This window comes from Ailuropoda melanoleuca, chromosome 10 (genome assembly GCF_002007445.2).
Source record: "Ailuropoda melanoleuca isolate Jingjing chromosome 10, ASM200744v2, whole genome shotgun sequence".
Lineage (NCBI taxonomy): Eukaryota > Metazoa > Chordata > Mammalia > Carnivora > Ursidae > Ailuropoda > Ailuropoda melanoleuca.
The window spans coordinates 361,234-385,416 of NC_048227.1; the positions used below are offsets into that span (position 1 = coordinate 361,234).

General features: G+C 55.2%; 1 protein-coding gene and 1 long non-coding RNA gene across 8 annotated transcripts in view; both read right to left on the minus strand.

Annotated features, from left to right (window-relative positions):
• The window catches only part of PRKAR1B (protein kinase cAMP-dependent type I regulatory subunit beta), a 98,802-nt gene extending 77,863 nt beyond the window's left edge, over positions 1 to 20,939 (minus strand). The window contains exons 1-2 of one of the 7 annotated variants that reach the window (XM_034669634.1): positions 20,918 to 20,939; positions 15,039 to 15,236 (exon numbers count right to left, since the gene is read on the minus strand). In XM_034669634.1, coding sequence (XP_034525525.1) covers positions 15,039 to 15,215 — 177 coding nt within the window. In that variant the 5' untranslated portion in view covers positions 15,216 to 15,236; positions 20,918 to 20,939. Of the gene's footprint in view, positions 1 to 11,315; positions 11,475 to 12,000; positions 12,600 to 15,038; positions 15,237 to 16,144; positions 16,178 to 16,198; positions 16,278 to 16,371; positions 16,515 to 20,682; positions 20,831 to 20,917 lie in introns of those variants that run through there. The other 6 variants (XM_034669636.1, XM_019810247.2, XM_034669635.1 and 3 more) reach the window with 6 other exon arrangements.
• On the minus strand, positions 5,126 to 11,300 carry LOC105242182. Its single transcript, XR_004628280.1, has 3 exons — positions 9,539 to 11,300; positions 7,805 to 8,282; positions 5,126 to 7,284 (listed from the first exon to the last, which is right to left on the minus strand). It is a non-coding gene; the product is annotated as an uncharacterized LOC105242182 (long non-coding RNA).
• Positions 20,940 to 24,183: the final 3,244 nt, after the last annotated feature.

Genomic DNA, 24,183 nt, shown 5'->3' on the forward strand with positions numbered 1-24,183 from the left:
GGAGGACACCGAGCTGGGGAACGCTCCTTTCCCAGTGCGCTGTGTGACCCTGAGTAAATCACTTTGCCTCTCTGTGCCTCCATCTGGAATTGTTTAACACGATTTCATCCCAGTGTTTAAAAATATCTTTACGGAACTTCCAAAAGAAACGATGGCAGATGGACAGCATGCCACCTCTGTCCTCCCTCCACCACATGACAGCAGAATTAAAGCCCAGGTGGATGTAAGTCCACACAGTGAAGACAATGGGGCCAATGCCTCGAGAGGGTCCATGGGTCTCTGGAAAACGGACAGCATGTTGAAACGTGGCATGTGGCATTCAGGCAGAGCGAGCCACACGGAGGCTGTGCAGGGAGTACGGCCCTTGGCTCCAGGGAGGGTCCCCCCACAGGCAGAGAGCCAGCGCCACCAAGTCAGGCCAGAACCGGACCCTGGGGCCCAGCACCCACCCAGGAGAGTGCACACAGGTGGGCTTCCTACCACAGCCCTTTTAACTTTGTCGTGCAGAAACCACGAGTCCACACAATAGCAGAGGGAACGATACAGCGAGCTGCCAAAGCCCATCATGCATCTTCCACAACGATCAAAACAAGGCCCAACGACGTCATCACCCTCCACCCATTTTACACACACCCCCATGCACGTACAATATAGATGCCTATGTAATACTCACATACTAATAACACACACGTATATGATACACACGTGTGACACGTGCACAATGCACATGTGTGCATGTGACCAACACACCACACACATGCACACATGTATGTGATGCCTGCACGTGCGTGCGAGCGTGTGTAACGTGCGTGGCACGGCCCAATGCACACAATGCTCGGGCGTAGTGCATGTGCACAATACACATGTGACACACACAACACACGTATGCACATGCATGCACACAACACACACATACACGTGAAGCGCACACAGATGCAGCTCATGCACACGTGTACATATACACACGCTTACACAACACATACATATATAAGGCACACAGCATGTACACACATGATACGGAGACACGCAATATATATGCGCACACACCTATACACACACCTATACGTGTACTACATGCATGTATACGGCACACACACACAGAGCACAGGAGGTTGACGCAAATCTCGGATGTTACGCAATCTCGTTTTAAATACTCCGTTATGTATCTCCTAAAACATGACCTTTAAAAAGCATAACCACAACCCCCGTTATCACCGTTCATATCGTCAAACAGCTGTCGATGCGAAACTCCCCTGATTATCCCTGCTTCTTAGGGTTTTGCTCTGTCCTGCTCAGGGTCCGCACAAGAGTACAGACTAAGTCTTCCACGTGACCCGGGGAAGAAGCCGGACACTGAGGAACGCGGGGACCAGGGTGAAATGGAGGAGCAATCCCCAAGGAGGGAACACGGCCGCGGGGAGACCTAGAGATGTGCTCCATCCACGAAACACGAGCGGGGAGATGAAAAGCAAGGCTCCTTAAAGAGGAAGCCGCTCCAGTTAGATTCAAGCGCGTTCACACTTGACGAAAACACTTCGCTTACATACGAAGTATGGATTATGCTTTAAAGGTAACAGGACATACGTGACGAAGGTAACACAGGACAGTAGCAACACTGGAAATACCCCAAAAGGGAAAAAAAAAAAGATATTTCTAAGTGTTCAGGGGCAAGGGCATCCCGAAGCCTGTTAGACATCAGGGACCGGCCACCAGCATGGCGGGGCCCGGACACCAACACCTGCGGGGCCCGGACACCGTTGTCTGCGGGGCTGGGCTGAGCCCTGGATGGACGGAATTCCCACAGCTGCACGCCCAGAGCGCCCACCGTTTGAACGTGCGGACCTAACAAAGGCATTTTTCAAATACGTTAGTTTTCAGTTTTTATTTTTTATTTTTTTATTTTTTTAAAGATTTTATTTATTTATTTGACAGAGATAGAGACAGCCAGCGAGAGAGGGAACACAAGCAGGGGGAGTGGGAGAGGAAGAAGCAGGCTCATAGCAGAGGAGCCTGATGTGGGGCTCGATCCTATAGCGCCGGGATCACGCCCTGAGCCGAAGGCAGACGCTTAACCGCTGTGCCACCCAGGCGCCCCAGTTTTCAGTTTTTAAAATGGACAAAGAATGAAAGACAAAATTTTTGAAAAAATGTAGATGTTATTGATACAGACAACACAAAAATGAAAATTTCAGATCAGCGGCTCAGTCGGTTGGGTGTCCGGCTCTTGATTTTGACTCGGGTCATGGTCTCGGGGTACAGGGGTCAAGCCCCATGTTGGGCTCCTCACTCAGCAAGGAGTCTGCTTCTCCCTCTCCCTCTGCCCCTCCCCCCACCACACACACTCGCTCTAAAATAAATCAATATTTTTTTAAGAAAGGAAAGAAACGTCCAGATGACAAACAGAAAGCAGAGTTTGGGAGGGGGAGCTAGCGGGTGGGTACGTCTTCCTCTTACAAAGTGGAGGAGCAAAGGACACAGTCATGGTGAGTGAAATTATAAATCAAGAAATTAGCATGTCATTTAAAATTCAGAATTTCAGAAGAGAAACAATACAGGAATTTAAAACAGCACAGGCATGGTGTCGGCCACAGAAAACATCAGACACGTTCGAAGGCCCTGATGGCCTCCAGTCTCGGGCATGACACATGCCCCCTCGAGGGTGCCAAGGCCACAGCCTACCCGTGCCTGCGTGTGTCCCCCTCCCGGCACCGGCTCCTCACACGGCATGCGCTGCCTGCGCACCTGCTACTCCCAGAGCACGCTTCCCGTCTCAGGGCTCATCCCCACCCCCCCGAATGCCACAGTGAGGGCACAGCCCCCTCCCCTCGGGGCTCCCTCCCTCGGCCCCCCTCGGCTCCGTCCTTGCTCACCCAGACCCGACACGGTTTGCTGAACTGTCCGCCAAACCGTTTCCCTCAGCTGCTGTGCCCAGCGCACCAGCTTCCCCACATCCTCGCTGTTCTCCCGTTTGGGTTGTTTTTCACGTGTTTGATGTGCACTGGGTTTGGACACACTGACTTTGAGAAAACAATGAGACCCGGACTGGGGAATGACCCGCACGGCACTGGGGCCTGGGGCCCGGGCCCAAGACCGACACACGATTCCCGTGTGGATGCTCAGCTCCAGGGTTCCCACACAGACACCCCCAAAGGCAAGTACCCAACCCGGACCCACAGCAACTGGCCAAGGGAGAGCAGAAGAGGGACACAGGGCTTCCTCCACCTTACTGCCCACCCCCACGGGGTGTCCCTGGTGAACACGTCAGTGCCACCACCAGCAAGAAGCCTTCCATCCACCGTTCGTCCGTAACTGCCGGAGTTCACCCGACGCTGCTTCAACACCATGGGCCGCCGCCAGGGCCCAGCACATGCTTGGCCACGACCCTCCCCGCTCACGAGACGCAGCACCACAGGCACTGTCTGGAAAGGAAGGATGAATGAACAGAGTCAGGAGGGGGTTTGAGCCCCACGTCCTCCTCGTAACCACAGCGCTCAGGGGCTGACGTCGGGCCTTCCAGAGCCCAGGCTCGGGGGTGCCGTCTCAGTGGCTCCGCAGCCCCCCTTGGGAGGCTCGTGTGCAGTGAGAGGGTTTCCAGCGGGAAGGATGGGGTTATGGGATGCCCCCGGGTGGGGCAGAGCGGAGGAACCAAGGCCCGCAAGGAAGCCGCGTCACAGCCAGGCCAGCAGCAGGGTCGCTGGGAGAGGGGCCCAGCTGCAGACCCGCACAGCAGCTGTATCACACGTGAGACTGGCCAGAGGCCACCTTCTTAAGGAAGCACGCTGGGGGCCTCGCCTTCTTGGGACCGTGGGCATCGCCATCCTGCCATACGCCATTTTCCATCCTGGGCAGCAAAGGGCCTAACTGGGCAGGATCCAGGAGGTCTGAGGCCACTTGGGGAGGCGTCGGGTGGAAACGGGGAAATGGGATGGCATCCCCTCCCCTCCCCCTCAGGATTCCAGGAAAACCTCTAATTTTCCGGAGCCCCCTTCCTGTCTCACACTGATGAGCTGTCTGGGGCTGCAGGATGGTCCAGGGCACAGGGTCAGAGGAGTCTTCACAAGAGCAGTGTGGGAACAGCATTTCCAGAAAACTCCACGGCCGGAATCCACGCCAGAAAGGTCTAACGCAGCTCCAGGGACTGTCCCCATTCTGCCCCCAGGGCCAAGTGCTCCCTGGATCGTAAATGACGGTCACAGTCTACTTCTGACCATATTTTTCCGGCACGAGGGGTGAAAGGCACTTGCGGCCTGAGAAGGGAAAATTCTTGGCTGGGGAGGGGTGGGACATGGGGACATTCTCTGGACCTGAGTTTCCACTCCTGAGAGAAGCCCACATTCCTGGGACCCGGGAACGGCGGAATCCCTCCCTCCACACCCCATCCCCGGGCGTGCTGGCTGATGACACAGCTGGGCTGCCTAGCCATGCCACACTGACCCTGCACACAGGCCCTGATCGCCCCTGAGAAGAGGCCACGTCCCGGGCGGCGGCCAGACTCCAAGTGGCTGCGAACGGTCAGCATTTCCAGGGCTCCCTCCGGGGAGATAGTCCCTCGACCCCTGTCCCCTCTGACCCAGTGGGCGCCATGGTATCCAGGGCAGGGGTCGATGGTGCCGGCCCCCGGGCCGACCACAAGCCCTCCTCTCGAGGCTGCAGCCTCTCAGAGCAGAAGGCAGGCCCGGGGACGTCATCCCCATCTACGAGGCAAGGAGAGGACGTGGGCCATGTCCAGGGGCGCTAGACCTTCGGGGGCAGGGTGAAGACAGAAACGTGCAGTTTCAATCACTTGCTGAGCACCTCTGTGTACCAGCCTTTACACAGACTTGCTCCAGAGAAAAAGGCGTAGTTCTGTCATGAAGACTTCCATCTAACAGGAAAGACGGGAAAAGTCAGGGCAAGATAACAGCATGAGCCACAGAGCACTAGGCAGAGGGCTGTGTGGGCCAGAGGCGGGGGGGGGGTAGTCAGGGAGGGCTTCCTGGAGGAGAGGCCTTCTGAGCCTGCCCGGAGAAGCCCAGCGGAACCCAGGGACACCTGCCGGCAGCTGTGAGCTCAGCCTCTGCACCTCGCCAGGCGCCCTGCTCGGAAAGCGCCCTCTCCCCGACCTGTGGCCGATTTCGGCTCGTGCCATCTCTTTGCAAGGCCGCCCTCCCAGATGCCTACTTTATTCATCCCCAGAGTCACCTCTGCGTTTATCATCCGCTACTATCTGTGACCTCTTTTTTGTTTCGTTAGCTTCTGCCCAATCTTTATTATTCTCTGCACACATTGGCTTTGTCTGAGTTCCCAGGCCACACACACAGTGGGTTCGATGGGCTCCCTCCAAAGTTCCGAGGGCAGCTCTACTTGGAAATGGGGCCTTTGCAGATGCTGTCAGGTAAACACGAGTCCTGGACACACGGCCCGCGGGGCAGACCTCACCACGAAGACAGAGGCAGGGGCTGGGCGATTTGTTTGCAAGTGAAGGATGGGCGCCGACAGGCTGGGACACAGGCCGCGAGAGCCCACAGGAGGAAGTGCCCCACCGAAGCCTTGGCCTCGGCTCCCAGGCTCCGAGCTGCGTGGCAATCAGTTCCTGCAGCTTGCGGCTGCCCAGTCCGTGGTGATGTGCTTTGGCGCCGGAGACGAGACACGCAGCTCAGGAATCCCTCATCGACTTTCTAGCGAAGCGGTCATTTTCCCTCTAAGCACCAGTCCCGCCTCTGTCGCTCAGTTCAGACGCCTCATAATTCTGGGCTACAACAGTCTCCCTTGATAAATTATGCAGAAGCTCGTTACAGGTTTCCAAACGTACAGGGAGGCTGGCTTCCTCCTTTTTTTCTGGTTACCTCTTTACTAATGATAATAAAGTAACTCTATCGGATTATAGTCAAAGAATATAGTTTTTTGAGTGAAAAAAAGATTTAAACTCATCTGCGGATCCTTTTAAATAACATGTCCCCTATATACTGACTGTAAAATCCTGACTTACACACCTTTCCCAGATCTCCTACGTTGCCTGATCAGACACTGACGGGACCCAGAAAGAACAGAACTCAGGAGCGACCGGAGCAGACCGGGGCCTGCAGCCTCATGCAGCTGGGCGCAGAGGTGTGGCGCACGCCCTGGCGGGCGCCGCCAAAAACTCCTGTGCGCAGCATCACGACCCAGCAGCCAAACAGCACTGGGCCTGCGGCAGGGGTTCCGTAAGTATCTGCGGAGTGAACGTGAGAAAGAATAAACCCTTTCTGCAGCACAGCCGACTTCACAAGTCAATGTGTATGTCCAAGCCCCATAATTGTATTTCTTAAAGTACATCCTAGCAAAGCAATGAGAGGCATCAAAGAGATATCGGTACTAGAACGGTCTTTCCAACGTTTAAAAATTTTTTAATCAGGAGCGCCTGAGTGGCTCACTCTGTTAGCATCTGCCTTCGGCCAAGGTCATGATCTCAGGGGCCCCACGTGGGGCTCCCTGCTCAGCGGGGAGCCTGCTTCTCCCTCTCCCTCTACTACTCCCCCTGCTGTGTGCTCTCTCCCTCTAATAAATAAATAAAATCTTAAAAAAAAATTTTGTAATCCAAGTAACAACAAGAAATTGCTTAAGTCAATTTAGAAACATCTATATAGCAGAATGCTCTGCACCATGAAATTGCGTTTTCAGTAACATTTAGTGGTCGTATAAATGATCATATAAAGTCTAGTTTTAAAAACCAGAAGCAGGAATCAAATCATATTTAGAGAATGAAAACTCAGGCCACAGACTAGGAGGAAAAATCCACAAAACATACATCTGATAAAGGACTCGTGTCCAAAATGTACCAAAAAACCCTCTCAACAACAGGAAAACAGACCCCAAAACGGAGCATCGGCGCACGGCGAGCACGCACGCGGGAAGATGCCGCACATTGTGTGTCCTCGGGGACACACAGAGGAAGACGGCGAGGAGACCAGAACACAGCCAGCACCAGACGCTGGCGGGATGCGGGGCTGCTGGGAACGCGGAATGGTGCGGCCACGCCGGGAGGGGGCCTGTGGTTTCCGCCAAAACCAGCCACGCTCTTGCCGTTCAATCCAGAGGACGTGCTCCTCGGCATTCACCCCCAGGAGATGAAAACGTGGGTCCAGCTGACACCTGCACGCGGATGTTTCCGGCAGCTTTACCCACAGCTGTGCAAACTGGGAAGTGACCAGGATGCTCGGAGTTGGTGATGGACACACAGGCCGTGGGCCATCCAGACGGTGGACTGTGACTCCGGTGCTACAAGGAACGGAGCTCTGAAGCCGGGGGAACCCAACACGCGTGTCCCTAAGTGACAGAAGCCAGTGTGGGCCGGCTGCGGACGGTGGGATTCCAGCCATAGGGCGTTCCGGAAAAGAACGGACTGCGGGGACGGTGAACGGTGGGTGGGTGCCGGGGCTGGGGGCGGGAGACGGGGGTGGAGCGTGGTGATCTGTGTAATACGTAATAGGATACGTGTCGCTACACAACTGTGCAAACCCAGAGCCTGTGCCTGTGGCCGGCTGCGACTTCAGCAACAGCGAGCGCGTGGCGCGGCTCAGGGGCTGCGGGAGGCACGATGGTGCAGGAAGGTAATCGCGGGGGCAGGCAGCGCGTGTGCAGGTCCTGCGCGGATCCGCTGTCGACCTGAGAGTGCCCCGGCAGAGTGTGTCCTTGATAATCACGTACAGCAGGTTATAAACCTCTCGACATGTGTGGGAGGAAGAGCGAGAGCAGCAGCACAGGAAAACACACCCCCAAGGAAACACATCAGACGCTGGAAGTCCCCCTCAAGACGTCTGACAACGAGACATCTTTGTTTCCTTACCCTTTTCTGTACTTTCTTCATCTCCCCAAATTTTGTGGAATCACCCTTCCTTTTATTTTTCGGCAATTTCTGAAAGCTTTAAACCTTCCGTTGAGAAATGCTTTAACCGTTGGACATTCACTTGGCACAGCGGCACCGTGCGACGTTCCGCCAGCCGGAGCGACGGTGGCAGCCCTTCCTTCAGCTTTGGCCAGATCCCGGGTCCGCACGGGTCCACACGGCGGAGCCCCCAAGCGCGCCTGGACACGGTGCCGACAGCAGGCCCTCCATCCCCTTCCACAGCCACGCCTGTGCTGCCTGGCGTGCAGGGTGGGGGAGGGCGCAAACCTGAGTCCACACCCCACTCACGAGTGCACAGAAAGTGTGATACACATAGACACGCGTGGAAAGGGGGAGAGCAGTTCACCTAGAGTCCTGGCGGCAAGGAGTTTCTTCGTAAAGGTTATTTTCTATTACTGATGCTCGTTATAAAATCATTCTGGAAGTAAAAACCAATGTAAGAAAATTCAGAAACACCCAGTTTGGAAGTTTCTGGTCATCTCTGCCTGAAGAGGAGCGAGATACCCGAAGCGAAGCAGGTCCCACCCGAAGGGAAGCAGGTCCCGCCTGGAGCGTCCCTGGGCAGAGGACTGCGGGGCCCGGCGGCTCCGAGGCGGCAGGAAGGAGAAGGCAGCTCGGTGAGTGGGCGGCATGGGTCCCTCTGACAGAGGAGGACATGCATGTTCCCAAGTGACAGAAGCCAGCGTGCGAAGGCTCCGGACTGTAGGGTTCCACAGAAGGCAGAACCGCGGGGACGGCTAAAGGTCAGGGGTTCAGAGAGCGAGCAGCACAAGGGATTTTTAGACCAGCAGCAGGAGGTGACACGGTGCCTGAATGACAGATAGGTGACATTATGTGTTTGCCAAAACCCACAGAACTGCACAGCACGGGGAGTGACCCTGATGCAAAGTCCAGGCTTCAGCTCATGACGGTGTCTCTCAGCAGGTGTGACAAGCACTCCGCAGGTGCGGTGTTACCAACAGGGGAGCCGGGTGCACGGGACGGGCTCGGGCTAGGGAGGGGGACGTGGGAACTCCGTACTTCGTGCTCAATTTTTCTGTGAACCTGAAACTGCTCTATAAAAGCAAAGCCTATTGGGGCGCCTGGGTGGCTCGGTTGGTCACATGACCGACTCCGGGTTTCGGCTAAGGTCATGATCTCAGGGTCTCAGGATCGTGTGCTCAAGCCCCTCATCGAGCCCCACGCTCAGTGAGGAGTCTGCCTGAGATGCTTCCTCTCCCCTGCCCCTCCCCCCACACGCCTACTCTCTCAAATAAATACTTAAATCTTCAAAAAACAAAAGTAAAGCCTATCAATCACAAAGGAGTACCACTTAAAATACAACAAAAAAACGAAACAGGAGCAAATCTACCAAAACATGTAAAGGACCTGTATACTGAAAACAAAAGCTTTTCTTCCTGTTTTTTCTTAAAGATTTTATTTGAGAGAGAGAGAGAGAAAACGCTCCGCATGAGTGGGGGGTGGGGCTGCAGAGAGACAAGGAGAAGCAGATTCCCAGCTGAGTGCGGAGCCCAGCGCAGCTCGACATGGGCTCATTCCCGCAATCCTGAGACCACAGCCTGAGAAGGCTGTGAAGACAGATGCTAAGCCGACCGAGCCACCCAGGCGCCCCGAAAATAAAAGCCTTTCTTTCACAGACAGAGAAATCGCGGAGCGAGGTAAATGAAGACCTACTCTGTGTTCGCGAGCTGGAAGATTCGAGATTGCTCTCCACTCCCCTCAAACGGATCCATGTGTTCGGTGTAAGCCCACTCAACACCCCAAGAGGACACTGGTCCACGTCACCGAGATCACTCTAAAATACACCTGGAAAGGCAAAGGAACCGGAGTAGACAAAACAATTCTGAAGAACAACATGGGAAGACGTCAATACCTCCCACGAAGACAGACTGAGCCAGACCGTGAGGTGCCCCAGGCATGTACGGCTGGCTGACGGATGACAAGGGAGACCCCAAAGTCAGTGCAGAGCTCTTCCACGCACACTTTTGTACAAAAACACAATTCATTAATAAATATATACGTTGATAAACCTGACTTCAAAAGCAGAAACTTTCGCCCTGTGAAAGACGCTAGTGAGCAAATGAGAAGACAGGCCACGGACGGACTGGAAGAAGGCGTGTGCGGAGCAGGAACTGACACAGGACTCATGTCTGCGTACGTGAGGGTACGAGCTGAATACACAAAGCACTTCCAAGCCCCACAGTAAGGGAAGGGCCCAGTAAGAAACATGGGCAGAGGGGCGCCTGGGTGGCACAGCGGTTGAGCGTCTGCCTTCGGCTCAGGGCGTGATCCCGGCGTTATGGGATCGAGCCCCCACATCAGGCTCCTCTGCTATGAGCCTGCTTCTTCCTCTCCCACTCCCCCTGCTTGTGTTCCCTCTCTCGCTGGCTGTCTCTATCTCTGTCAAAATAAATAAATAAAATCTTTAAAAAAAAAAAAAAAGAAAGAAACACGGGCAGAAGACACGAGCAGGCACTTCACCAAAGAGACGTGCCAATGGCAAGTGAGTGCGTGCAAAGACGCCCGGTGTCATCGGTCATGAGGAAATGGGGAAGGGCCCCACAGACCCATCGGAATGGCTCAAATTTTTGAGAGCTGACAGTATCGAGTGCTGCCAATCTCAGGGCCAGGAACCACAGCCGGCTGGAACGAAGACCGCGCAGCTGGGCAGTTTGTTACCAAGTCAAGCGTGCACTTACCATACGACCCAGACCCTCGTTCAAGGTAAAGACAAATCTACACTCACGCAGAGATCTGTAAGACAAATGCACGCCTACAGCAGCTTTGCCACTGCCAAAAACTGGAACTGATCCAGACGTCCCTCAACTGGGCAAAGGGTGTCCTTGGCGGAGCGAGGTTCAGCAAAACAACGCTCATGACCTATCTCAGAAGCCCTCAGAAGTGACGGCAGCCGGACTCCGAGGCTAGGTGCTGTAGGACTCCACTGATGACACCTTCTGGAAAATGCTGAGCTGCGGACACTTCAGCGGTTGCCAGGGGTTACGGGGGCGGGACGGTCTGGCCAGCAAGGGCAGGAGAGAGGGGACAGTGGCTTGACGGATCTGGATCTCGGGGACGGTGGCAGGCAGACAACTGGACACCTCTGTCACAACCCACACAGTTGCACACCACAGAGTACATGTAGTAGGGTCACTGAAATTCACAGAAGAACTTTAACAGGCGAGGGAGTGGCCCCGGTTCTCTCTTCCCAGATGGGTCCGCTCGTTCCAAAAGCGAAACACAGCATAATTTTCATTTTTACTAAAGACCAAAGCCTTAGCCTGCACCCTCGCGTGACCCCCATGGAGCCAGTGTCCAGGGAAGGCGCCAGGCCACCAGGAGGGAGGGAACACCCAGCTCGGCAGGGAGACGTCCATACCCACAAATCAGCACAAGAACAACGTCAGAGAAGCCAATGTTGGCCGGAGTTTGGGAAAACAGCACTACTCACACATGTTGGGAGAACCACAAACTCATTCCATCTTTCGGAGTGAAGTGGCAATACGGCTCTAGAGCCATGAGAACGAGCCACACTCTGACCCCAGCGCGCACACCAACTGCCAGCGTGCTGTCTCTCCTTCAAATCATTTCCTCGGCATAAAGGCGTTTTCTGAAGAAAACAAAAAAACTGAAAACTATCAAACACTAAACACCACAAATAAAGTAAAAATTGTGACCCCACATGGTTTTAGGGCCACAGACACCATAAAATCCTACTGAGGAGAACGCAGAATGGGGATGCACTGGATGCCACCGAAACAGACACTTAAAAATGGCCAAAATGGTAAATTTTATGCTGTGTAGATTTTACACAAAATATGCTAGCAAGAAAAGTCAAACCAAAAATGCGCATAGGCCACAACCACCCACATCCACACGCGTGTGCGGGCCAAGGAAGGTCCCAGAGACACGTGGGGTGGGTCCATCGGTGAAGGGAGACGGGCCCTTTCCTTACAGCATCCAGAATGCTCCCCTGCAAGGACTGACGGCTTCACCACTCCGCGAGCTCTGCAAGATCCCACCAGGGAGAAGCTCGGGCTGCGGTTTGCCAGTGGACAAGGACTGTTCTACCCCCTCACGTCTGGACCTGAGAACAACGACCTTCTTAAACAGCCCACAATGAAGAAGTCACTCACCGAGGCCTGAGGACTGGTGGCTGCGCTTGGCCGGCCAGGACAGCACCCCGAGACCTGCGCCATCTCCGCTGGTCTATGTCGGTCCAGCGACATCCTCCCAGGGCTTTATCGGGGCCCCACAAACACGCTTCCTGCTTGTCACACACGAGGAGAAGTCTCCCTCCCCAGGCTTCCTGTCCACTCAGGCTGGGGGGGGGCAGGGGGCTGCCTGGGACTCTGCCCCTCCCCCAGACCACGGGCTCCTGGGGCCCAAGACCCGGGGCTCCGCCACACCCAGAGCCAAAGAGCCTTCCTGCTCCCACATTACGAACACTCCTCGGCAGCTGGGGGCAAGCCAGCGTGGCAGCAGAGGAGATGCCCGGGGGCTTTCAGGGACTTTGTATCAGAGGGGCTCAGATCTGTCTGTTGCCAGGGATGATCCGTAGCCTTGCCGCTGGGCATGTGCTTCTCCCAGCACCTGCCATCCGGCCATCCGCCTCGGAGTGCTCCTGTGAGGACAGGTACTCGGCGGCTGGTGCTGCCTCTTACAAGAGTGGAGCTGTACCCCATGGCCAAGTCTTTTTTTTAAGATTTTACTTATTTCTTTGAGAGAGAGAAGAGAGAGCATGAATAGGGGGGAGCGGCAGAGGGAGAAGCAGGCTCCCCGCTGAGCAGAGAGCCCAACACGGGACTCAATCCCAGGACCCTGGGATCGTGACCTGAGCCAGAGGTCGGCACTTAACCCACTGAGCCACCCAGGTGCCCCACCCCCAATGGCCAAATCTTGTAACCTGTGATTCCTACTCACCACTGGATTGCCATTGCGAGTAGGCCCACCTAAAGCCGCCCTACCCACCTCCGAGGAAGTGGCTGTTTGTGAAGGAATTGCGTCCCCTGAAAGCACACGTGTTGGGTTCCTGACCTCAGACCCTGAGCTTATTGACAACGGGGCCTTTGCAGATGTAATCAAATTACAGTGAGGTCACTGGGGTGTGCCCTAACGCAATGTGACGCAGCCTCCTGGAAAGAGAGGATGCCACACAAGGACGAAGAAAAAGGTCAGCACCAAGGTCCCACGAGCCAGGCTAGTCTGACCGCAAGCCACCAGACATGGGAGCGTGGACTGGCAGCCTGCAGGCCCCCCTCCCCGCCCGTCTGCCCCCACTGTTCCCATTCACTCGGGGTCCAGACTAAATCCCAGGAGCCACACTTCCTGCCTCCTTCCTCACCCCCATATCCATTCCACCAGCAAGCCCTGAACACCCCACCAAAACACATGGCCCGACCCCTCCATTACCCCTAGATGCTCAACCGTCTCCAGCCAATGCCACAGGTCCCCTGGGGGCGAAATGTCCCTGGTTGAGAACCTCTACTGGGGTCTCACCCTGCTGTCTCTTCCCCAGCCCCAGCCCTGCCCATCAGGCACACCCCCAAGACCATCACCTGGCGGCATCCCTCATGAACAAACCACGGGAAGTAACTCCATTCCTGACAGAGTTAGCGTCTGAGACGGGGGAAGATGGACTGTCCCCTGCCCAATTCTCCCAACGTGCAGGAAACAAGCACGTGCTGTGGCCGGCCCTGGGGGCCACAGTCCCCCGTGGAACACCCCTCCTCAACTGTGGCCTCAGAGGTAACCAAAGGAAAATGGATGAAGGCCACATGACCGTTTTCATCTATTCCCTGCAAAAAGCAGCTTTTCAAATTAACACTGGCTGGTGTGGGCAAACCAACCACCAAATTCCGCGGGGGGGAGTGAACACGGACCCGAGATCGCCTCCACCCGGTACCGCCATTGGGAGTCTCAGCAATCCCGTGTCTGAAAACAAACAATGCAACAGACAGGGGAAGGTCTACGTATGAATGCGTTCGTGCCGCATTATGCTTAACATTAAACAAAACTGGAAACAACTCCATTGTCCAATCGTGAGGGAAATATTGAGAAAACATCAGCACATCTTCTCAACACAGCATCGCACGCCCACTTGAGCAAGGTCTGTGAAGAACTCAGAACAAATGAAAAATGCACGGAGAGGACCACATAGGACTGTGACCTTTCCCTCTATGTCGAACTTTCCAAACTTTCTTTAAAAGCCCTGCATTACTTGAAAATGTTAATGGATTGTTTTAAAGAAAAGAAATTCACCCCTTTGGGTTGGAGCTATGTGTCCACAGGAGGCCCCTGTCGAAAGTGAAACACTGCTGGGCGGGGACTCAGAGGGCCTCCGATCTGAGCCTGCCCCGGGGTTCCATTCACCCCGAGACCAGGACAGGGACGGTGAAGTTGTGAACAAGGGGCCCAGAGGAGGGGCCTTAGGTGCCGTCCAGAGAGCGTTCAGGGTGGGGGGCCAGAGGGAGGAAGGAAGGAGCCCACCACGGAGGGACAGGTTGCCACGGGGCTCAGGGGCCCCTCCTGCTCTGAGCCCGTTCTCCCACTGATGAATCGGGAAAGGGTGAGGGGCATCAATCATGGAGGAATGAGTGGGCGGGGGGTCCCCTCAGGAGAGAGGCGTGGATGGGCGTGTGCTTCCCCACACTGCACAAGTCTGAGGAGCCTTCTCCTCTGCCTAGAGGCGCACATTACCGTGGAACCTGGTCTCAAATGCCCCACATCACACGCCCTGTCACAGCTATGTTCTTCCATCCCAAACGCCAGGGGCACCTGACTACACCCAATCCCCATGTCTGCCCCCCCACTGTCAGAGGGCCCCATAAGCTATCTTCACAGTCAGCTCTTCCCAGAGCTCTGCACGTGGCAGAGTCCGCACCACTGAGGGGGGACTACAGACGGGGTCTGCAGGGGAATGGCAGACGGGGTCTGCGGGGGGAACAGCGGATGGGGTCTGCGGCTGGGACGACAGACGGGGTCTCCAGGGGGACAGTGGACAGGGTCTGCGGGGGGATGGCAGAGCCCTGGAACGGGTGAGGCAAGGTCAGGCCCCGCGGAGGGCTGCTGTCCTCACGCTCCCTGTGAGAGCCAGCACCACGTGGGGAACAGGTGTGAGTCACTGCTGGCCCAGCCCATCTGGCACAGAGCAAAGCAGGTGGCCATCACTGACCTTCTCCAGCTTCTCGAAGTGCTCCCGCAGGAACTTCATGGGCCTCTCAGGCTTGGAGATGCACAGGTGCACGATGCAGTCTTTGAGGACCTGCTGAACGCCATGCTTCTGGACATAGAGCTCACAGCCCTTCAGACTCTCGTCCTCTTCTGCCTGGTAGGACGATGGGGACGCCATGGTGACCCCGCTCGTGGCTGCCTGTGGGGAAGAATACATGTCATGGGGGCGCTGGGGAGGGAAGCCTGGGGCACCCCACAGGCCCCCGAGGTGTGTCAGTGCAGCCCATCCAGTGACTGATGGGACAGGGTCACAGGGCCCATGGTCACGGGCCTTGCCTTGTGAGAGGCTGGACGAGCCGTGAACGTGACAGCCGCAAAGCCTTACCTCACAGATCTTTGTGGGCATAGAGGAGGATCAAACAGATTTCCTACTCAGCTGAGCAATCTGAAGGGGGAGAGTGGGGGCCCCGGGGGCCTGAGTGGCCAGCCCAGCAGTTATGTGGTCTCGCTTGCCACCATCCCTTCTCCCATTTTATGGACAATTGTGTGGACCAGGGAGATGGGAGAGGGGCTGTTAGAGGGTCGGGGTAGACTGCTTGGCAGGAACAGAGAGAAAACACGGCAAACAGCTGAAAGCCAGCGGAGGGACCTTCTGGAAGGGGGGGGTACATGGAGAACAATGGCACGGCCGCGCATTCTCAGCCCGGCGCTAAGTCACAATCACGGCTCCGAAACAGGGGCCGAGCAACCGCCCCACTGCGGGGACCCGGGCCCGGGTTCTCGGCCGCCAGGGAGGCCCCAAGGCCGCACCCCCTCCCCAGGCCCCAGTCTGCGATCCCTAAGCCCCCACCCCAGGGCCCGCGCCCTCAGTCCCTGCGCCCCTTGCCCCCGGCCTCAACGCCCCCAGCCCCCGCGCCTCTTCCCCAGGCACCAAGTCCTCGGCCCCTGCATCCCTTCCCCAGGCCCCGGAGCCTCCGAATCCTGAGCCCCCCGCCTCCGCGCCTCTCCACGACTGCGCCGCGGGCCCAGGTTCGGCCAAGGGGGCGGGGGCTCCCCAAAGGCCCACATTTCCCGGGGCCTCCTGGCCCGCCGAGCTCAGCCCCTCACCGACTCAGGCTGGGGATGCCGACGCAGACCCCATCCCAGCCCGGCCCAGCGTACCTGGATGCGCGGCGCCCGAAACCCGAAGCGGCTGCGCGGGGACGCGGCGGCGACGCGAGGACGGCGGGCGAGCGGGTCCNCTCACCAACAGACCTCTCCCCCACCTCACCTCCAGCTTACCCCTGTGCCCCCTCCTCCTCCCTCTCCCTGGCCTCCCCAAGGACCGCACGCACCTGAAGCAAGCCTAGGCAGACAAGCCTGGGCAGGCCTTCTCGAGGTGGACAAAGCTGCAGATTTTCATGCACAGGGGGCCAGGAGCACCACCACTGCCCTCCACCATGCACTCCTTACACCTCCTCACCCCCTCCCCTGGAGACCATGTGATGGCACTGCCTGCAGCTGCAGCTGTAAGGGCCAGCATCCCCCACTGCACACACATCTGCAGGCCCCCACTCTCCAGCTCAGGGCCAGAAGAGGTGGCCAGAGGGTCCCTGGCCACCCCAGGGAGAGGTGAGCCTATTTCCTTTTCTTGGTTAAGGGCACCAGCTTCACCCTGACACCCCAGTGGGAAATCAGTGGGTCATGCTGAATTCTTCCCACCATCCTCCAGTGTCCATGAGGTCGCTGAGGCCTGTGGAGCCCCCGGGGTGACTTCCTAATCTATAAGCCCAGACCTGCAGAAACAGGGACTGTCCTCCTGTTCCCGCTGCCCAATGTCATGCTTTGCCCCTGTTCTGGCATGTGGTGGCAGAGGCTTCGTCTCAATCAGTTGGAGTTCCCCATCCTTTCCACAGAGTGGTCTAAGCACCACGAGAGGGGATAGGGAGTTCAGGCCTCTCCCACACTTCCCTGTCCACAAAAGCATACTGACCACAGTGTGGCCCGCCTGAGCCGCCATGCCCCTGCAGCAGGGCTGGACACTGGCCCCACTTCTTCCTGCCTGCGTGAAGGTAAAGGAACAGGTCACACTCAGGTAGACAAACTGGGAACTCCTTTCTGCCTCCCCAGCCCTTGCCTTCAATGTGGGGGGAGGTCAAGTGTCAGCAGGGAGCTGGTTGTGAAGCCATGGACACCACCATGCTGGCATTCACAGCTAGGTCGCCTCCCCGCTGGATAGTGACAAACCCCGGCTTTTGTAGGGTGTCCAAGCAGCCACATCCTTCCACTGAAAACATACAACTGGTATCCAGTTACCCAGTAAACTGCTTGTCTGAGAATGTCCCCTCCACCCACAGGGAAGGACCACCCTATGTGCTCAGCCCTCTTGTATTCCCCCCAGAAGGTATTCACATTCCCCAGCTCTGGGGGGCTTTATTTCACCCCTAGAACCTGGGCAACCAAGCCCAGGACCCAAGACCCAACTTCAAAGCCACATTCTTTCCCAACCACTACCCACCCCCAGACTCCTGCCTCTGCCAACTCCAGTCTATCCCCCAAGATTCAACTTGAGTGTTCCTTCTGCAGCAAGACGTCCCTGGGGCACCGCACCTCCGGACGGGGTGGGGCTCCCTGTACTCCGTGGCTCTCAGGGCAAGTGTTACACAAGGACGACGCGAGTCTGTTGGCTTGATGTTGAGGACAAGCAGCACACAGGTGCGGGCGTGGGTCGTTGTTGTCCTCATTCAGTCTTCGTGGCACCGAGACAAACACAAACGTTCTCTGCGATGCAGAAAGGAAGATTACTCATCCAACCTGGGTCTCTGGAGAGGTGGCAGGGCACCGTGGTCGGTGCGCATGGTGCCTTGGCAGCGTCCAAAAGCCCTGAGGGGGACGGAGGGTGGAGGACGCGGCTGACTGCTGCTTACCGAGGGCTCGCTCTGGGATGATAACGGGGTACTGGAACCTTCCTGGAAAAGCCCCTCCCCTCTCAAACAGGTGGATGCTATTCATGTGCTGCTTTTAGCTGAGGCTGGGGTACACGCAGGAGCGCGCAGCACTGACCATGAACGCCAGCGGTTATTATTCTCAGGGCCACAGTGGTTCCTCAGGGAGAGATCCAAGTCCCATCCCCGGTACACACGGCCAGGGCCCTGGAGGAATGCAGAAGATGAGGCCACAGGGGAAGAGGTGAGCTACGAAGGAAAAGAAGGTGAGGGGAGAGGTGGGAACCACTCCTCGAGCCCCACGCCTCCGAAGATACCGCCATTGGCGGGAAATTCCCCAGGGAGGAGGCAGCCGGAGACGTTCTAAGAACAGTGGTTTTCAATTTCCACATTGCTCACCAGGTAGGTCTGGGATGCAGAATTTCACACCAGTATTGCCACCGTATGTCGGCGAGTTCTGACCACGCACGCTCCCTGGTGTGGCCTTGGGGTGTGGCCCCCAGTGGCGGTGTCCCAATAGCATGCGCAGAAGCAGATACCCTGTGCAGCCTCTGGTGAGAACCCGGTGCTGCCTCTGGCGTAGCTGCCAGTGGACCCAGACCGTGTGATCTGCAGACACCGCGAGATCATCAGTGTGTGTGGTGTTAAGCCCCCTAAGTTTGTGGTGACTGTCACGCAGCCACTGATAGCTGTCGGGGGGAATCAGGGAAAGCGGCCCAGCCCCACGTCTGGGTCACTGCTGGATGAGGAGGAAACCACTGCAAGAATGCTTGTGTCACCTCAAAGCTCCTGCTGAAATCCTAACCCCATGTGGGGTGTCAGGAGGGGGCTTCGNGGGTGAGTCATGGGCGGGGCCCTCAGGATGGGATCAGCGCCCTCGCCTCTGGTGCCGCGTGGGGGCACCACGAGAGGAAAGCCTCCCCGGAGCCGAGGGGCCGGCTTCTGGGTCTCGGATGCCAGCCTCCGGGGCCGTGAGAAATACGCGTGTGGGTTTAGAAGCCGCCCAGCCTGCGGTATTTCTGTCGCAGCAGCATGGGCAGACTCGGGCGGGAGGAGGCGTGGACGCTCAGCAAAGCCACAGATGAAAATACATCCTAGGGATAAAGGAATTAAACTATTATGAACCTGGCACAGGAACGAACAATCATTAAGGGATCAGAACAGAGAGACCAGAAATAAACCCAAATCAACAGCTACAGAGATTATTTTGTATGTGATAAAGACAGCACCGCATGTTTGCGGGGATAATAATTCAATAATTAGTTTGGGGAGAACTAAGAAAAGTCACCTGTGCCTCTTCATACAGATAAACTTCAGATGGACCAGGGATTTGAATATAAAAGCAATGGAAGTAGTGTTGGGAAATGTCTTTACGCTCTCAGGACACAGGAGGCCTTTCTAGTCCTCCTACGACATCGAGGGGCCATACTCGTAAAAACCAACATACTCTGTAAAAATGAAAACTGTGCATAAAAACCCTCACACGTTCAAGATAAAACAGAACAAGTAGTCTACAGCAGTACATCACAAAGGGCTGATTTCTCAGCAGGAAGACGCCCAGCGTCACTCCAACCAAGAACAGTGCAAATGCAGAGCACGCCACAGTGCCCGTGCCGCCCCGCTGGCCAGCGCAAGTTCCTCCGTCGGGCAAGTCCGTGCGCTAAGGGTGCGGGAACGGGCCTGGAAAACACGGCTCCGACAGGGCCCCTGCGGACTCCCATGCGGAGGACTCGAGCACAGACTCAGACACACAGCCCAGCAGTTCCACTTGGCTAAGTTTATCGATAACGTGATAAAAAATCAATACTGCGGTGACTATCCTTACTGACGCATTTCTCTGCTCACGGGTAACACCCATTATTTTCACTCCACGTACCACATTAAAGTCACAAAAAGGGATTTTTTTTAGAAGATTTTATTTATTTGACAGAGAGAGAGAAAGAGAGAGCATGAGTAGGGGGAGTGGCAGAGGGAGAGGGAGACGCAGGCTCCCCGCTGAGCAGGGAACCTGACGCGGGACTCGATCCCAGGACCCTGAGATCAGGACCTGAGCGGAAGGCAGAGCTTTACTGACGAAGCCACACCCAGGCGCCCCAGAGGGATTTTGTTTTTAAAGGCACAAGCCCTCGAGGACGGGAAGGACCCAGCAAAGACCTTAACAAAATTCTGGGAGCCTGAAGGAGGACAGGAGAGTTGTCATTGACTAACCAGAACCAGAACGCTTAACGGTGAACGCCAAGCACGCAGTTCACACCACAGAATCCCCCCAAACCTCAGGAATGGCTTCACCAGATACCAAAGAGGTGAGAGCTAGTGGTGGGGGTAGAGTCAGCCTCACGCCCCAGCAGGAGTAAGACAGACGGTCTCCAGACGGGGGGCACCCCAAAACCAGGCGGATGCATGAATGCCTGCACACCAGGTGCTGACCTCAGCCCTTTACCAGAACGCCAGGGGCCCCAGGGCTCTGGCAGTCTTCAAGGCTCACGGTTCACACCACAGGCATCCTGAGGCTAGATTTAAAAGGCAACACTGGGTGCCTTTAGAGCCCACCCACCACACCACGAGGAAGCCCGCGTCGCTACGTGGAGAGCTGCCTCCCAGCAAGGCCCATCCATCATGGAGCAGAAACGAGTCCCCAGAGCATTCTCGGCGACTTGCCTAATCTATGGACTTCCCAAACGTGCGTCGTGTGCAACACCGCGTTAGATAACTGGAGCCTACCTCCAGATCCCGGAGCTGCACAGCAGATGCTCCCACGCTGCAGGGCCGGCTGCCACCCAGTGTTTGTGCGTCTGCGAAAGGCGGGCCGTCTGTGCAGTTCCCCAAGCCAGAAACCCGGAGCGCCCGGACATCGCCCTCCCCCTCAGCCCTGAATCGTTGCCGGTTCTGCAAAGTAACTCTGGCCCTGCCCACAGGCCCCACCACCTCCCGTCCCTCCAGCTGCCTCCTGACTCACCCCTTCAGACCCATCCAGAGGCAAAGCCAGTGACATCTTCAAGCCCAACGAGGTCCCACATCCCCTTCCCTCCCCAGGCCAGCAGTCCCTTCCTCTGGGCCTGCTGAGCTCCTGTGCCCTGGACCCCACTTCTAGGGTCTCTCCTGGAGGGGCCTGCACCTCCGCTCCACGTCCCACTGCTCGAGGGCACCGTCTGTGTCACTGTTTGATCAATGACCTCCTTCCCTGCCAACAGCTCCATGAGAAGTAACTGCATCTGCTTTGACTCAGCGCTGTATCCCAGTGCCTCACAGGACGCCCGGAAATGTCGAACACCCCATAAATATTTGTTGGATGAGATAATGAATGAGCCAGACAACCACAAGCTATCTGCTAAAATCAGTTTATTACACAGACTTAAATGACACACTTTAAAATATATGTCACCAGAACACTGAACAAGCAAGACTCCGGAACAGACTTGGAGATCACTCTTTCCTTACCTCTTCCTGGCTCTTTAATATTTATTCAGCGGAGGAAGTCCTGTCTCTGCCCCAGATACGCATTTGGACAGCTCACCACATTTTGGCTCAAACGTAGAGAAGCTCAAAGTTCTAGGGTTATGTAAAACACAAACCCCGTGCCAACTCAGTCTCCCTAAGTGTCCAGGACTTCCTAAGTCACCAAACTCAGTTTAGGGAGTTGGAACATGCCCTCGCCCAGCGAGGCGCCTCTGCCGTGCCCAGGTGGGGAAGGAGGGGGGTCAGCCTGCTCCTCCCCCAACTTGCCGAGGGGGCTCTGCACCTAGAATTCCTAGAAGAAAGTCGCCGCCCCGCCACAGCGTCACCATCAGGGAACTCACCAAAGTGGAACCGACGATACGGGGTCTTCTGTGTCTGGCTTCTCTCACTGGGCGTCGCGAGCCCACGTCAGCACTTCCTTCCTACCTGAGGCTACACGGTAGCCCATCGTGGGACTAACCACGTTGGGTCACCCGTGACGGACGCTCGGAATGCTTCCACCTCTCGGCTGCTGTGAGCATGAGCACAGGTGTGTCTCTGCTTGATACCCTCCGGCTACGTAACGCGACGTGGAACTGCTGGATCGTACAGGAATCCTAGGTGTTGCTTTTTTGAGGGGCCGCCAGACTGCTTTCCACAGCAGCTGCACCGTTTTACCTTCCCACCAGCAGCGAACCAGTTCCGATTCCTCCTGTCCTTGCCAATACTTGTCACTTTCTGGTGGTGTTTTTGTTTTGTTGGGCTTTGTTTTCTAGGGCGAGCCCTCCCCATGGGGGCGAGGTGCTGCCAGCTCTCCGCAATGCTGGGCAGAGAAATGGCTCGGCACCCTTTCTGCCATGTCCCCGGGCCCCAGGTGAGTCTGCGGGCCAGCTCAGATTCAACGCGAGGCTGGATCCGTGTGCAGGCGTGGGAGAAATGTCACAGCTATGTTTGGAACCCGTCCACTGCATCTGATATGACGTTCGCTGTGGGATATTTGAGGGATGTGCCTTCTATTCCTCGTTCGCTAAGTTATCATGAATAGGTGTCATGTTGCCTCAAATGCTTTTTCTGCACCTACTGAGATGATCCCATGATCTTTCTCAGTTGTTTTTTAATGCAGATTACATTAATTTCTTATGTTATTAACTTTGTATTCCTTGGAATAAACTCAATCTATTCTTTTTAAATTCCTTCTTTCGAGATGGACTTGGTGAACATTTCGTTTAGGATTTTTGCATCTGTATTTAATGAAAGAGGTCGGTCCATAATTCTCCTTCTGTGTGATGGCCCTGTCACTGTGATGCTGGCCTCACAAAACGGGTTGGGAGATGTCCCCTCTTTCTGTTGCTGGAAAGAGTCTAGGATGAGAGTTATTTCCTAGTTAAACGTTTTGAAGTTAATAAACCATCTGTGCTTACAGCCATTCTTGTGGGAAGCTTTTAAACCACAAAGTGTTTACTAGGTTCTAGACTCTGCTGCCTTCCTATTTCTTCTTGTGTAAGTTTTAGTACATCACATTTTCCTAGAATCCTCCATTTTATATCCTTTGGGAGCGATAAAGTGGCTTATAGGATCCTTTTGGTGTATTTTAATGCTTAGAACCTGTAGTGATGACCCCTTTACACTCCATATATTATTTTGTGCCTTCTCATTTTTTTCCCTTGCCAGACTTGACAAGAGATTTATCCATTTTATTAGTCTTTTAAAAGAACAAACAATTGGTTTTATTAATATTCTCTAATGTGTGTTTGCTTTTCTATTTCACTAGTTTCCATTCTAACCTTCACTATTCTCTTTCTCTTACTGGGTTCAGATTTGTCTGTATATTTCGCTATTGGGTTAAAAAATCAACAGTTTGGGGGTGCCTGGGTGGCTCAGTCGGTTAAGCATCGGACTCTTGGTTTCAGTCATGAGATCAAGCCCTGAGCTGGGCTCCACACCATCACGGAGTCTGCTTGAGGACTCTCTCTCCCTCTGCCCCTCCCTCTGCTCGCACACACTCTCTCTCCCTTCCTCTCCCTCTGCCCCTTCCCCCCACTCACGCTCTAATAAATAAATAAATCTAAAAAAAAAAAAAAAAGCAAAACACCTAAATATCCGTGTAGCCACCATCACCACTATGCTTAAGTACTGTCACCATACATGGCTGCTGTATAGGCACCTTTATGCCACACCCAGCCCTACTCCTAACCCCAGAGAACGTGATACTGTCTCTCACAAGTGCCATGTAAGTGGAATCATGATACAGTCACCCTTCAACGATTGTCTGACTTACCATAATTCCCTAGAGTCTCCAGGTAATATGCCTGTGTGTATCAGCATTCATTCCTTTGTATTCTTGAGAACCATGTTGTTGAATTTCCACATTTGAAGCTTTCCTTGTTCTCTGCTGATTTTCAGTTTGATTCCATTTGTCAGAGAACGTAGTCTGTAGGATTTCAATCCTTTACATTGATTAAGGTGGTTTTATGGCCCAGGATATAGTGTCTTCTGGAATGTGTTCCATGGTACTGGAAAATAACATGTATTCAATTGGTGGTTGGAGTGTCCCACACACGTCCATTAATCCTGTCGGTTGAGGGTGGTGTTCTTCTGATCATTGCTGAGTGTCTGTCTAGTAATTCTAGCAATTGCTGAGAATGGGTAGGGAGGTCCTCATATGAAGTCCGCCGTATTACTTTGAACACCTGTGGTTTGGTGCATGTATATTTGCGATTGCTAGATCTGCCTGGTTGATGGAGCACTTCATCGTTAGCTCATGTCCCTCTTCTTTTCCAAGAAATT